Here is a 14,393-nt window from a genome sequence, read left to right as displayed (position 1 = left end):
CCGGTGTCGGGGAACCCGAGTCAGCCCCCGACGCATTCCCGCCTTCCCTTCCTCCCCTCCTCCGCGCACTGGGCACCTTCAGGGCAGAGGGACCGACGCCTATCAGCGCTTAGCAGCGTAAGCCGGTCCCGGTTACAGTGGGGCCCGCCGCCACGGCTCTCCTCCTTGTCGGTGTCCCAAACCCCACCGCGGAGAGTGGAGATAGCAAGTCGCTTTCCAGGTTTGGGCCAAACCTGAGCTGGTGGCGGATCCGGTGGTCAGCAGAGCTAGAGCAGTGCGGGTGGAGGAGGGGTCCTCTATTCCTCCCCCGCCTGTTAGCTCTTTGCCGGCCTCTTAACAACGCCTGTGGCTGTGGTCACCAGGGTGCGTTTTCCTTGCAGACGATGGCCGAACTAAACCCATTCCGAGGAAAGGCTCAGTGGAGGGCTTCGAGCCCTCAGACAACAAGTGTCTGTTAAGAGCAACTGATGGGAAAAAGAAGATTAGCACAGTGGTGAGTTGGGTTCCTAACACTGCAGTTTTGGAGTTTAAAGACTTAACTGTGCAGGTGGCATATCTGAACCAGGTTTTGTTTTTGTTTAATTTTTAAAGGAAACATTTATTTTTCATTGATTTCAGAGAGGAAAGGAGAGGGAGAGAGAGAGAGAGAAACATCAGTGATGAGAGAGACTCATTGATCGTCTGCCTCCTGTACGCCCCCTTCTGGGGATCGGGACCGCAACCCCGGGCATGTGCCCTTGACCGGAATCGAACCCAGGACCCTTCTGTCCGCAGGCTGACGATGTATCCACTGAGCCAAACCGGCTAGGGCTATTTTATTTTTTAAAGAATAGTTTATTGATTTTTACAGAGGAAGGGAGAAGAGAGAAACATTGGAGGGAGAACGCAACATTGAAAGGCTGCCTCCAGCACAACCCCTACTCGGGATGAGCCTGCGCACTAGACATTGCCCAACCGAGCTACACCGTCCAGGGCTTGTTTTTGTTTTAAATGAAGGGTAGTTATTGTGTAGCTCCCCAGCTGTTTTGGGATCTGCATTTTTCCCCCTCTTTTTAAAAATCCTCACCTGATGATATGTTTTTATTGATTTGAGAGAGGGAGAAACATCGATCAGTTACTTCCCATTTGTGTCCCGACTGGGGATCAAACCTGCAACCTAGGTATGTGCCCTGACTGGGAATCAAACCCATAACCTTTTGGTCTATAGGATGACACTCCAACCAACTGAGCCACCTGGCCAGGGTGCGATCAGGGCTTTCTTTTACTACCTTTGTAATAGAAAACTCAAGAGCAAAATTAAAATGAAGGTGGAGTCAAACACTTGTTCTGCTGAAAGTTTTGTAGAAATAAAATTAGCATATTGGTCCTTACTCATAGTAGCATTGTAAGGAGCAGTGAATATATGATTACTTATGCCCTTAGCTTACTGTGCTGGGCTTTCCATGACCAACTTCTCACCAGATGATGCTTTTAAGCTAATTATTCCTTTTCTTTGTGGTTCACATAGTAAGCATGTAGCTATATGTAGACTTGGTACTTGAGAGAGTATAAATTTAGTCCCGAGCACTAGTGTTCCCGTTCAAGGTGGAGGTTGAATATGGCTTGAAAGGGAACAGTAGCGCTCTGGACTAAATTTATACTCTCTCAAGTACCAAGAGACTCCCTGGGTTTTTAATGAATACAGACATACCGCTTTTATTGTGCATTGCTTTATTATGCTGCCAGTTGTTGCGTTTATTACAAATTAAGGCAAGGCCCTCCACCACCAAAAAGGCTGTGACTTGCTTTGTTGTGATAATCGCTTTGCTGTGGTGGTCTGGAACCAAACTCGCAATGTTTGAGATATGCCTGTATTCTTTTTTCTGCTGGGGCAGAACCAGACTGGCCTCCCTTTCCAGTCATATCAGTACAGGATATTCGTGAGCTTGAAGATCATAATTAGATGGTGCCTCCCTTTACCAGTTATCTCGAGGACATTTACAGTAAAGCTATGGGGTTTTAAAAAATAAAGTTGGATATCACGAAATAAGAAAACGCAAAGAATTTTTAGAGGTAGGATTTCTTGTGGTAGCTTGCATTTTGCTTAAATAGGCCTGAATTAAAGGAAGATAGGTTTAAAATAAGATGGGGAGTAGTTTAAATGTATCCTGCAGAAAAGAGTAGTACTTAGTCCTTTGACATCTCAGCACCCAGGGAGAAAAGTCGATGCCATGTGTGTAAGAGATTTCAATAGAGGTGAGAAGCACAGCTTCTTTAGGAACATAATTCTGCCTCTTTCCCATCTTGGCACAAGTCTCATGTGGAAAAAGCCCAAACTTTGCTGCTTCCCAGGCAGAGGAGCGTGAATTAGGAAAATAGCCTTTAGTGTATCAGGACCTCTGAGATTGAGAAGGAATATTTTAGTGATTAGGATGCTGTCTTCATGAGGCTTTTGAGTTCTTATCTAGGGTGAGGCAGGGGGTTACTGTATGGATACTAGGGGTGACCATTTTCCCCTCCTCTTTTCCAGGTGAGCTCCAAAGAAGTGAATAAGTTTCAGATGGTGAGTTTCTGCTGTTATCTATGTCCCTTTCTCAGGGCAAGTCAGCATAACATTGAACACTGGGTGAGCATTGATATTTAGGTTCACCGCTCTCCTATGATATGTTACCAGTAGTTTATGATTAAGAGCTGCCAGGCTATGAATTTTACTTTCAACACTGATACTGTCTTCCTTTTAAGTTTTTATAAGCTAGATTTTGCCATCTTAGGCTTCAGATATGCTCTGCCTATAGTAAAGTTGAACAAGAAGTTGCCTATGTTTATCTGTTTTTGCTTAAAAAAAAAAAAAAAGAAGTGCAACTCACAGTGGATGAGCATTGCAGAAGCTGCTAAAATGTGAGTGTTTTCCTCTTACACCACTTTCCTTCAGGTACAAGTGTCCCATGGTATTATTTGCTTTATCAGGTAGACTTTCTGACTTGGCCACACTAAAGCCATTATGGAAACAGGGCAGCTGCCCCACCAATTTGTAACTCTTCCCACTAAGGTCGTGCTCCGTGTCTTTTAGGCTTATTCAAACCTACTGAGAGCAAACATGGATGGGCTGAAGAAGAGGGACAAAAAGAGCAAGAGTAAGAAGAGCAAAGCAGCACAGTGAAGGGCTCCAGATTCCCTGCTTTCACCAACTAACCACCAAATTGCTATTTTTCCTTCGGTTTTTACTTTTGGCCACAAAACTACGTTTCTGGTTCCCCTACATTAACTGTTTTCATGTGAGATTATGTTCGTTTTGGACGGAAGAAGAGCTGTGATGTTTACAGGGTAGTTATAAGAAGCCAGTTTATTTTAGATCTGGCTAATTGGTCTATGTTGCCTACTTGTGTATTCCTGGATTTTAGTTATAGAATCTGTAGGCATCTGTGTGAAAAACAATGCATCATTAAACCTGTCTATTTATCAGCACTGACTATCTCTTATTTATTCTTTTTCTCTCCCCATATTAATAATTCCTGGCAGTAAGTACTGATTCTGGGATGATGTGATTATGAATAGGCTTTAGCCCTATTTTCTAGGTTATTGGTATTAAAACCTGAAAATTTTATTAAAAGTTGTGTTAGCTCATGGGTATTCTTCCCAACTGGCTATATAATTTTTTTTTTTTTTAAGAATAGTTTACTGATTTTTCAGAGAGAGGAAGGGAAAGGGAGAGAACCATCAAAGGGAGTGCAACATGGCTTGGCTGCCTCCTGCATGCCCCCTACCAGGGATGGAGCTCACAACCTGGGCATATGCTCTTGACTGGGTAGGAAACCCAAGATCCTTTGGTGCGTAGGCAGATGCTAACCATCATGCAACACCAGCCACGGCCAGGCTATATAATTTTATCATAGTTCCTTTAGCAAATTTGAATGAATTCTCATAGTCAAATTAGAGTTTGCTTAATCACCTTAGGATAAGCATATTACAAAATTAAGACTAAAGATTACAAGTTAATGATGATATTTGACTTCTTTATGCCCTTCAGTTTGGACATTTTCATGAGTTAAAGTCATTAGAGCTAAGGGAAGAATAAGGCTGTTTTCCTGTCTTCTAGCTCCACAAAACCTTTCATGTCAATAGATTTGCAATTAAAAAGGAAATATATGAAAGCATTTATTGCAAAAGATAAATTTATATATATATATATTACAAATGAAAAACTTATAAAGCTCCACTTTGCGTGACAGCTTCTTAGAATGTAAAGTTAATTTAAAATTACAATGAATGTACAACATTTTACAGCTCCTGTCTGAACAATGTAATGACTGTTCTCTAGGATTAAAATAAGATTCTGTAGTAGTCATCTCTGTAGCTATACAGGAATAGCACGGACACCCTGCAAAAGAAGGGAAAAAGTAGGATCAGTATAATGGATAGAGAACAGGGTTAGTAAAAATTTATTTTTAGAGCACCTAACTGTAGGAGTTCTGTTCAATTAAAAACAAGATGGAAGGCTAGGCCCTAAAACATTGCACAAGTTTTATAAAAGCTGTGACTGGTAAGGGTCTGCAGTATAAGATCCTACACAAGGATACCACCATTCGCTTCATATGCTTTGTCATTGCCTTTTAAACGGAAGAGAATGTGAACAGCTGGCTTCTGACATGAGGACATAAAGCTAAGTAGTCACAGCTGTTTTCTATTACTTAAACACTAGAGGCCCTGTGCACAGATTTGTGCATGGGTGGGGTCCCTCAGCCTGGCCTGCACCCTCTGGAAATCTGGGACCCCTCAGGGGGTATAGCAGTGTTAAGCAGCAGGCAGCTGGGGAGAAGCCCCAGCCGGGGTCAGGCGCAGCTCATCTCGGCCCTGCCGCGCCTACTGCCACCACTGCTGCTGCTGCCACTCGGTAGCACTGCTGCGGAGCAGGAGAGGCTACCACTGCTGCAGCTGCGCTCGCCAACCGTGAGCCCGGTTTCTGGCTGAGCAGTGTTCCTGCTGTGGGAGTGCACTGACCACCAGGGAGCAGCTCCTGCGTTGAGCATCTGCCCTCTGGTGGTCAGTGTGCATCATAGCGACCCGTCAACCAGTCATTCTGGTCATTTTGTCGTAAAGGTTGTTTAGGCTTTTATATATATAGATCGTTCTAGGAGTTACCTGGGTGATTAAAATTTACAATTGGGATAGTTACTTCTGAGACCTCGGTTTTGTGGTTGACAAGATCATGACTGTGGTTCAGTCCTGAGTTGCAGTTCTAACATAACAGCTTATCAGCCATCAAACCTCTAGACAATAAACTATGTCACTTAAAAACCCCCTCCTCGAGTTTTAACCCATTTTGAAATCTGCGGTACCTAAGTGATAACTTACTTTTTTCCTACTTTGATGTTATAAATTTCATCACAGACTACTTTCAGGTATCTTTGCTTTGGCAGGCGTGACAGCAGCTGCTTCACAGTTGTGTTAAATGCCTGTTCATCAGCATCCCACTAGAAAAAATAAGTGAGACTTAACAACAGGTACTAGGGTTTATTAAGTGGCATTTTTCTGGGTCACTAATGAAAGTCCAATGCCATTCCCCCCTTTAGTTATACTGAAGAAATCATTATAGTGCGATACTAGAACTGCTGGGCAAACTGCTGGGGTTCCTCCTTGAAGCATCAGTTTTCTTTACAGCAGATCACCTTATCAGATCTGCTTAACAATACAGCAGCACCGTGTGTGCTGATCTGACTTTGGACCAGTTATTGCTGCCTATTGTCTATTTTTTTGTAATTTGGACATACCACCTCTGATGTGCATCCATCTGAATGGACCATAAGATAATACACTGCCAGTGTAGTGGTATATGCTTACTTATAATACAACAACAGGAAATACAGTAGGAAGCATTAGTTTTGGGGCAAAGTTCATTTTTCATCTGATTTAATCTGGATAGACAAAGTATTTTTTTTTAAATATATTTTATTGATTTTTTACAGAGAGGAAGGAAGAGGGATAGAGAGTTAGAAACATCGATCAGTTGCCTCCTGCACACTCCCTACTGGGTATGTGCCCGCAACCAAGGTACATGCCCTTGGCTGGAATCGAACCTGGGACCCTTGAGTCCACAGGCCGACGCTCTATCTACTGAGCCAAACCGGTTAGGGCTAGACAAAGTATTCTTTGATATGATGTTGCAAAAATCACCTATAGCTATGATTATAGTTAAGCATTCTTAATAGCAAAGGTTTAACTATTCAAAATTTAACAAGTTATTTGGTTATTTGATAATTAGGGTATGTACTTGGGGGGGGGGGGCGTGGGACATAAAAAAGTACCTAAATTAAATTTTTACAAAAAGATCTTCCATACACTTCTAGTTCTATAAATGAGCTTCCCTAGTTGGAATGAAGGTATGACATGTATACTAGTAGTGGTTAAGAACATTGACTCCACTACTTTACCTAGGTTCAAATACTGGCTCTATTACTTACTAGTTGGGTGACCTTGAGTAAGATATTTAACCTCTCTACTTCTGTTCCCTATAAAATGGTGATAACAATAGTACCTCTCTCTTGGGTTTGTTATGATTAAAGGAGTTTAAGATTTGTAAAATGCTTAGGACAAGGCCTGCCAGAGCCTGACACTCAATAAAAACACTAGTTATTTGTTAAATAATCTCTGAAATTTAAAAGAAAGTTACCAGAAAAGTATGATTCTTTTAAAATCTGATTTAGTAATATATATGTCACATAAAGGAACAAGTTTCCAAATTCCTGGAACTGACAAAAAATACCTAACATCACTAAGAAAATACCATTTTCAGTGGTTTTGTTTTGTTTTTGGCAAAGCTTTGGGATTTTAAAAACCACAATGCAGAAGAGTTCGTTTTGCTTACCTCTAATGATAAACACTGTAAGATTGTTTCTTTGGGTAGATCCACCTGTCAATACACAAAAATGTACATCATCTGTCAGAGAACCCCTGGCAGCACATACTGACGTGTGATGATGGTGCCACTGTGGATGGAGCAACATGAAAGTGGCTGGCAGAGTCCGGGATGCTATTGTGCTATAGAGCAGACTTAATGAACCACGCACGGTAAGATCTCAGCCCTGGTGAACTGATCCTCCTAGTTCCCACATACTGCACTCACTCCAGAGGTTTGACACTGCTACCCTCATTCAGTGTAGGCTTAGTGAGGCAAAGGCCTGAAACATTTAGAAAAATGATTTTCATTTTGACTTCAGAGGAAGGAAGTAGGAGAAACAAACACAAAACCTTCAATTGTTCTCCCCAGTTCTTTAGATTACACGAGATTCACATCAGTGATAACAGGCTTGTACCCCAATACTGCTGACACTGAGCAAAAAAGCCCTGGCCTCTGAGGAAACTACTTCGACAGTATGGACAGACGCCATCCTCAAAAGGTTAAAGAAAGTAACTTACAGCCAAAATTTCAATTTCACTGCTTTTCTGATGTAAGTTGGCAAGGGAGGTCTGAAGTCGGGTTTGTACCTAAAAGAAAACATGTCAGAATTCAGAACCTGTCAAACCAAGCCATCTTTCTTGCCATTCTATGTCCTATTCCAGGAAACAATCACAGGTGACAAACCAAGGCCTAGAATTTGCACTTAATCCACCTCAGAAAGATGTGTATCCCATTATGATATCGGGAAATGAGATTTTGTAGCCTATCTATAATTTGTTTAGTAAACCCACCTAAGTTGCTTATTTCTTTATAATTTTGAGATGACACCTAGTAAAAAGCTCAGTGTGGTGAAACTCATGTGGAAGCAGGGAGATTTCAGTATTAAGCTAAATTTGGAAAAAGGGGAAGGTGGTAGCAACGAGAACATGAAACTGAAATACAGTAGAAAGATGTGAAAAATTGGTTTCCACCCAACATCCTGAGAAATAGCCAGGAGAGCTTACAAAAATAAGGTAACCTGATCTTCTGTATTTCAATCTAATTACATTTCTAAAAAATGACTGCTCTCCAACACTCACTTCTTCCCAAGTGAGGCCGGCGTCCTGACCGTGCTCATTAGCACTGTCCATGCCGCCTTTCCTTCCGTCCCTCCCAATTGGAAAACCCTAACCTGTTCTCCCTGCCCCTTTCAATCCCTCAGGGACCATCTCTGAAGCAAACACTAACCTCTGTCTCTCCCGTGTGTCTATAATACACTCTAACACTCATATTAAATACTAGAGGCCCGATGCACAAAATTCGTGCAGGAGTAGGCCTTTGCAGCCTTGGCGGCTGCCTGGATCCCTCCCTTGTAGCCATGGCAGCTGCCTTGATCACAGGCTGCAGCCCTGACTTCGTCTGGAAGGACATCCGGTCTAATTAGCATATTGCCCTTTTATTATTATAGGTATTTAATTCAGCATTCTGTTACTTATTCACATGTATTGTTCTCCAAGCATAAAATGCATATGCTTCTAAGGTTATAAATTCTTTGAGGAGTGGGGCCATGTCCTATGTCTTTTATTTTATATGGCACTTAGCACAGAATCAGGCAGATAATAGATACCAAAATATATGTAAAGATATTTTTGCATCAAGTCTTGGGATAGATCTCTTCTGCTTTGTTATTTAAAGCAAAAACAAACTCCATTTAGGCAGCCAATTAATGATTATCTCTCATCATTAATGTTTCTATCTCCTTTCCTCTCTGAAATAAATAAAAATATATTTTAAAAAAACAACAACAACCCCCCGCCCCCCAAACTCCATCTGCCATTAGAGCCAGATGAGAAAGCTTTTGTGTAGATCCAATAATTCTGACAGCTGCTTCTAGGGGCCCACAGTCCACACTGACGCCTCTTTGGAGGATGGATGTGGCAAAATCTTGGTGCCAGAGAGATGATTGTGTTGATGCAACTTTCAGAAGCCACCAAGTTAGGGAAGTGGGAAGGAAAATATTTCCAGAACACTCTCATTCTCCTTTCCTGTTTCCTTCCTTTGTAGCTCACCTTCGACAGCCTTGGACACTAACGCACCTGAGTCTCATACCGCCGCTTACTACTGGCTGACAGCTTCTCCGGGGCTATCACAGTCACAGTGGGGACAACAGCTGCTCCATGGATTTCAAACAGACCTGAAACAGAGAGAGCTTCACAATCAGGCCTTCTCTGGTCCTATGTTCTCTAACACCGAGAGGATGGAGAATATTAATAGGATCCCTCTGGGGTGACTCAATGGGGCTAGATGATGTCTGGGCCTTGTTTTCTGTCTCTGCAACTGCCTGCAATTGCCCAGGGAGAACCCAGAACCTCAACACCCAACAGTCTGGACGCTTCCGTCAAAACCAAAAGCCTTCTCTCCTCAGGTGGGCGTGGGAGTGACAAAAACAAAGGGAGGCGATATGAGTCACCCAAACCTCATGTACTCATGAAAAAAACAAAGCATTATCTCTGAGACTAACAGTCCTTAAATCTCTCAAAGTATTTGAAATCTGATGATGACAGAGAGTCAATGCTAACAGAAATGAACCAAAAAGATCCAATTCTGTTAAAAGCCAAATATGTCTTCTTGTGGACTTAATTAGGACACTTATTTTTCAGTAAGATAGATGTGATGAAACTAAAGGCATAACTATCACCACTGTTCCTGCTTGGCTTCCATGAAAAAAAAAATCTATCTATCTATCTATCTATCTATCTATATCTATATCTCTATATCTATATCTATATCTATCTATATCTATATCTATATCTATATCATCTTTCCCGGAGGGATTTCAAAATACTTTTCTTCAATCCTGTGTATGGGGAAAATTTCCAGGAAAAGTATCCACATTTAATAAATCTATACTATAAACTAAGTTGAAGAAAGATTAAACCACTTGTAAAAATAAGATACTAAGACAAAGAATACCAGGATCAGAAGTCACCAAATGCCCAGTAATCACTAGTAATCATCTTGTTATTTTCTAAGATGTGAGTTTCAAAGCATAGGGATAAATTCTATTTGGTACAATTAATTATATATATGTTACTTAAAAATATATATATTTGATGCAACAAGGAGTTAGCCACATAGTGCTTACAGAAAACACACACACACATAAAAGCATTATTATGTTTAGATTGTAATTAGTAATTATACCTGAAGCATTAGAAAATGACCCCTTCAGATTTTGTACTGCGAGATTATCGGAAGCTTCTCTAAAAACAACCAAAACAAAAAAAAAGAAAACAGTCAATAAGCCAAAGGCAACACAGACTACTTACAGTGAGCTATACTTAGAGTGAATCATTTTTTTAATTCAATATAAAAATATTTCATAAGTATTGGTTATTAGTGAAGGAAAAACAAAAACAACTAATTTGCACTTAATTATGCTTTTAGTCAAGAGCAGGTAAAAATTATAAAGGATGTCATTTCAAATTAACAAATGCCTAAAGACAACATTCTGATCTATTCAGCTGTTTGAAATCCTGGCTCAATATAAGAAGCTAATTTCAATGAAATGTAATGGGTGTTCTTTCCGTTTCCCTCACAATACAAGGAAACATTAGCACAGGCAGGCCCCTCCTTCATTATGGCAGCAACCTTGGCTGTCACCCACAGAACATTTAGTAAATAAGGAGATTCTTTCAAAAGCTGTGAATGGATGTTCTTTCAAAGACTTTCTAGCCTTTGAGAGACACAATAGCATTCTATCTTGGGGAATAATCATTTGGGAGGAAAGATTTTAAACCTTTCCTGCTAAAACTAAATCCCATCTGGCCGATTAAGTGTCTTAATAGTATTCATGTACTCACTATTAATTAGTTGACTTTTTGTTTTCTCTTCTAAATCTCTGTCTTTGATTTGGATCTGCAGCCCTTAATACCTGGTGACTTCAAAAACATATTCCCTTGGAAAAAGCCTGATGATGAATTTATGGAAGCTAGGTGCAGATGGGAGGGGCAGAGCCAGGGAGGGAGAAGAGAGCAAAACATTTATTTTTTTTATATATTTTTATTGATTTCAGAGAGGAAGGGAGAGGGAGAGAGAAAAACATCAATGATGAGAGATTGATCGGCTGCCTCCTGCAAGCCCCCTATTGGGGATTGAGCCTGCAACACAGGCATGTGCCCTTGACCAGAATTGAACCTGGGACCCTTCAGTCTGCAGGCTGACACTCTATCCACTGAGCCAAACTGGCCAGGACAAAAACATTTATTTTATATTACCCAGGATTTCTGTCTTGACACTATTAACATTTTGAGCCACATAATTCTTTGTTGGGGGTGGGTGGTCAGTCCTGTGCACTGTAGAATGTTCAGTGGCATCCCTGGTCTCTACTAGATACCAGTAGCATTTAATTTTTAAATTAAATTTATTGGGGTGACATTGGTCAACATGAACTGTCACCCATCACTGTCACCCACAACATGAACTATCACCCACCACTCAGGTGTGGGTTTCTGTGTTATAAGATCTCTATATTGCACCATGTGCCCACCACCCAAAGTCACCTTATATTAGGACCCCCGCTCCCCCAACTCCCTTCCCTCTGGCAACCACCACATGCTGTTTGTGTTCATGAGTTTCAGTTTTATATCCCACATATGAGTGAAATCATATGGTTCTTAACTTTTTCTGTCTGACTTACTTCACTTAGCATAATGTTCTCAAGGTCCAGCCATGTTGTTGCAAATGGTGCTATTCCATCCTTTCTCATGGCTGAGTAATATTCCATTGTGTATATGTACCACATCTTCTTTATCCAGTCCTCTACCACAGGACACTTTGGTTGTTTCCATGTCTTGTGCACCATGAATAATGCCACAGTGAACATAAGGGTGCATATATTTTTTTGAATACATGATTTTGAGTTTTTCGGGCATATACCCAGGGGTGAAATTGGTGGGTCATATGGTAGCTCTATTCTTAATTTTTTGAAGAATTGCCAGACTGCTTTCCATAGTGGTTGTACCAGTCTACATTCCCACCAGCAGTGAATGAGGGTTCCCTTTTTCCCAAAACCTCTCCAACACTTGTCATTGCTTATCTTGTTGATAATGGCCACTCTAACAGGGTGGTATCTCACTGTAGTTTTGATTTGCATTTCCCTAATTTCCAGTGAGGTTGAACATCTTTTCATATTGCCTGTTTGTATGTCTTCTTGAGAGAGATGGATTTTCAGGTTCTCTGCCCACTTTTTGATTGGATTGTTTGTTTTTTTGGTGCTGAGTTCTTTATATATATTTTTAAATTAAACCTCTGTTGGAACTACAATTTGCAAATATCATCTCCCATCTGGTTGGCTGCCTGTTTGTTTTGTTGCCAGTTTCTTTTGCAGTGCAGAAGCTTTTTAGTTTGATATAGTCCCATTCATTTATTTTTGTCTTTACTTCCCTTCCCTTTGGAGTCAAGTTCATAAAATGTTCTCTATGACCCAGGTTCATAAGTTTAGTACCTATATTTTTTCTATGTAACTTATTGTTTCAGGTCTGATGTTTAGGTCTTTGATCCATTTTGAATTAATTTTTGCACATGGGGACAAACTGTAATCCAGTTTTATTCGTTTGCATGTGGCTTGCCATTTTCCCAGCACCATTTATTGAAGAGACTATCTTTACTTGCTTTGGCTATTCGGGGTCTTTTGTGATTCTATACAAATCTGATGGTTTCTTGTTTTATTTCTTTAAAAAATGTCACTGGGATTTTGATGGGGATTGCATTAAATTTGTATATTGCTTTGGGTAATATGGTCATTTTTAACTATGTTGATTCTCCCAATCCATGAATACGGGATATCTTGAATATATCTGATCTTCATCTTCCTTTGCCAATTCAGACCTTCCCCCCTTCCTCTTGTATGTTTTTGTTGTCACAAGTTATCCCTGTTTACGCTATAAGTTTTGGGGGATCTTACTCGTAGTGTTGTGACATGTTCTTTGTTTCAGGTAGAAAACTTGAGTATTTCCTGCAATGGAGGTTTTTTTGGTGATAAAATCCCTCAGCTTCTAAATGTATGGAAATGTCTTTATTTCCCCTTCATATCTAAAGGATAATTTTGCTGGATATATTATTCGTGGCTGGTAATTTCTCTTTTAGATGTTTGAATATTTAGCTCCACTCTCTTCTGGCTTGTAGTTTCTGCTGAGAAGTCAGATGAAATTCTAATGGGTTTTCCTCTGTAGGTCACTTCCTTTTTTTCCCTGGATGCTTTGAGAATTTTTTCTTTGTCATTCATTTTTGACAGCTTTATCACCAAGTGCCTTGGAGAGGGCCTCTTGGATTGGAGTAACTAGGTGTTCTGTTTGCTTCTTGGACTCAAGGATCTAGTTCTTTCCATAGACTTGGGAAGTTCTCATTCACTATTTGTTTTAATAGACTCTCTAGTCCATGCTTCCTCTCTTCCCCCTCCACTATGCCTATGATTCTGATATTACTTTTTCTGATTAAGTCAGGGAGTCTCATAGCGCTCTTTCATTTTTCTTTATTCTCAGGTCTCTCTCTTCTTCCCTCTTGATTCCTATCTTCGATATCACTAGTTCTTTCCTTTAACTGGTTGGTTCTGTTTTCTATGCTCAACAGTTCACTCTTAATCTCCCTAAATTGCCTGCTTCATTTCCAGTATTTCTGATATGGTCTTTTTTAAAGTTTCAATTTCCTTGGAGAAATACTCCTTTTGTTCATTCATTTGTTTTCTGAGTGCACTGAATTGCTTGTCAGTACTTTCTCGCATCATTACTGTGGTTCTTCATGGTATTTGCTGCCCTTCTTTGTTTTTGTTTTTTTAAAAAAATATATTTTATTGATTTTTTACAGAGAGGAAGGGAGAGGGGCAGAGAGAAACATCGATGAGGGCGAAACATCGATCAGCCGCCTCCCGCACGCCCCCCACTGGGAATGCGCCCGCAACCAAGGCATACGCCCCTGACTAGAACCGAACCCGGGACCCTTCAGTCCGAAGGCGGATGCTCCATACACTGAGCCAAACCGGTCAGGGCTCCCTTCTTTGTTTTCACATTTATCTCTGAAGAGGTCTTTCTACTATGTTACAGTAGATGGCGCTGAATCTAAAGATTTTTTACCAGATTTGAGCCTCCTTGGCTTCCATAGGACAGTACCTCCATGCTGCTTGGGGGTGGGGTTTGTTATGCCCTCACAGTAATGGTGACCCCTGACCTCTGCAGGGTCCCACCCCAAGCACCCTTTCTGGGGTTCAGCCACAGAGGGAAACAGCGAACCTATTGCAACAGCTCTTGGTTTACAGATAATATGCCTGGAGTCAATTTCAAGGGCAGCAGGAGGCGAGTTTTGGGAGTCGAAGCAGCAGCAAGGCTCTGTGGTTTCCTTTCTTTGTTTGAAACACCACCGCCCGGCCCAGCAGTGGGGAGCCGCATGGCAGAACCCCATGTTCTCTTTGGGCGTCTGCTGACTCAGTCACTGTTCTTTCTTGTTGCTCATGCTTGTGACTCAAAGGCTGCTCGCTCCCTCTGCT

General features: G+C 41.1%; 2 protein-coding genes across 2 annotated transcripts in view; one reads left to right on the top strand and one right to left on the bottom strand.

Annotated features, from left to right (window-relative positions):
• SRP14 (signal recognition particle 14kDa (homologous Alu RNA binding protein)) overlaps positions 1-3,441 on the top strand; it is a 3,780-nt gene extending 339 nt beyond the window's left edge. Inside the window, exons 2-5 of the mRNA XM_005860324.2 lie at positions 139-220; positions 381-493; positions 2,510-2,542; positions 3,050-3,441. Of these exons, the coding sequence (XP_005860386.1) occupies positions 139-220; positions 381-493; positions 2,510-2,542; positions 3,050-3,139 (318 nt within the window). The 3' untranslated portion in view covers positions 3,140-3,441. The remainder of the gene's footprint in view (positions 1-138; positions 221-380; positions 494-2,509; positions 2,543-3,049) is intronic.
• The window catches only part of EIF2AK4 (eukaryotic translation initiation factor 2 alpha kinase 4), a 97,913-nt gene continuing 86,723 nt past the window's right edge, over positions 3,204-14,393 (bottom strand). The window contains exons 35-40 of the mRNA XM_014534850.1: positions 10,058-10,116; positions 8,950-9,047; positions 7,393-7,461; positions 6,842-6,886; positions 5,332-5,450; positions 3,204-4,357 (exon numbers count right to left, since the gene is read on the bottom strand). Of these exons, the coding sequence (XP_014390336.1) occupies positions 4,300-4,357; positions 5,332-5,450; positions 6,842-6,886; positions 7,393-7,461; positions 8,950-9,047; positions 10,058-10,116 (448 nt within the window). The 3' untranslated portion in view covers positions 3,204-4,299. The remainder of the gene's footprint in view (positions 4,358-5,331; positions 5,451-6,841; positions 6,887-7,392; positions 7,462-8,949; positions 9,048-10,057; positions 10,117-14,393) is intronic.

This window comes from Myotis brandtii, unplaced genomic scaffold, assembly GCF_000412655.1.
Source record: "Myotis brandtii unplaced genomic scaffold, ASM41265v1 scaffold133, whole genome shotgun sequence".
In the NCBI taxonomy this organism is placed as follows: domain Eukaryota; kingdom Metazoa; phylum Chordata; class Mammalia; order Chiroptera; family Vespertilionidae; genus Myotis; species Myotis brandtii.
Note: the sequence above shows the minus strand (reverse complement) of the source record. Positions and strands in the feature narration are given on the sequence as shown.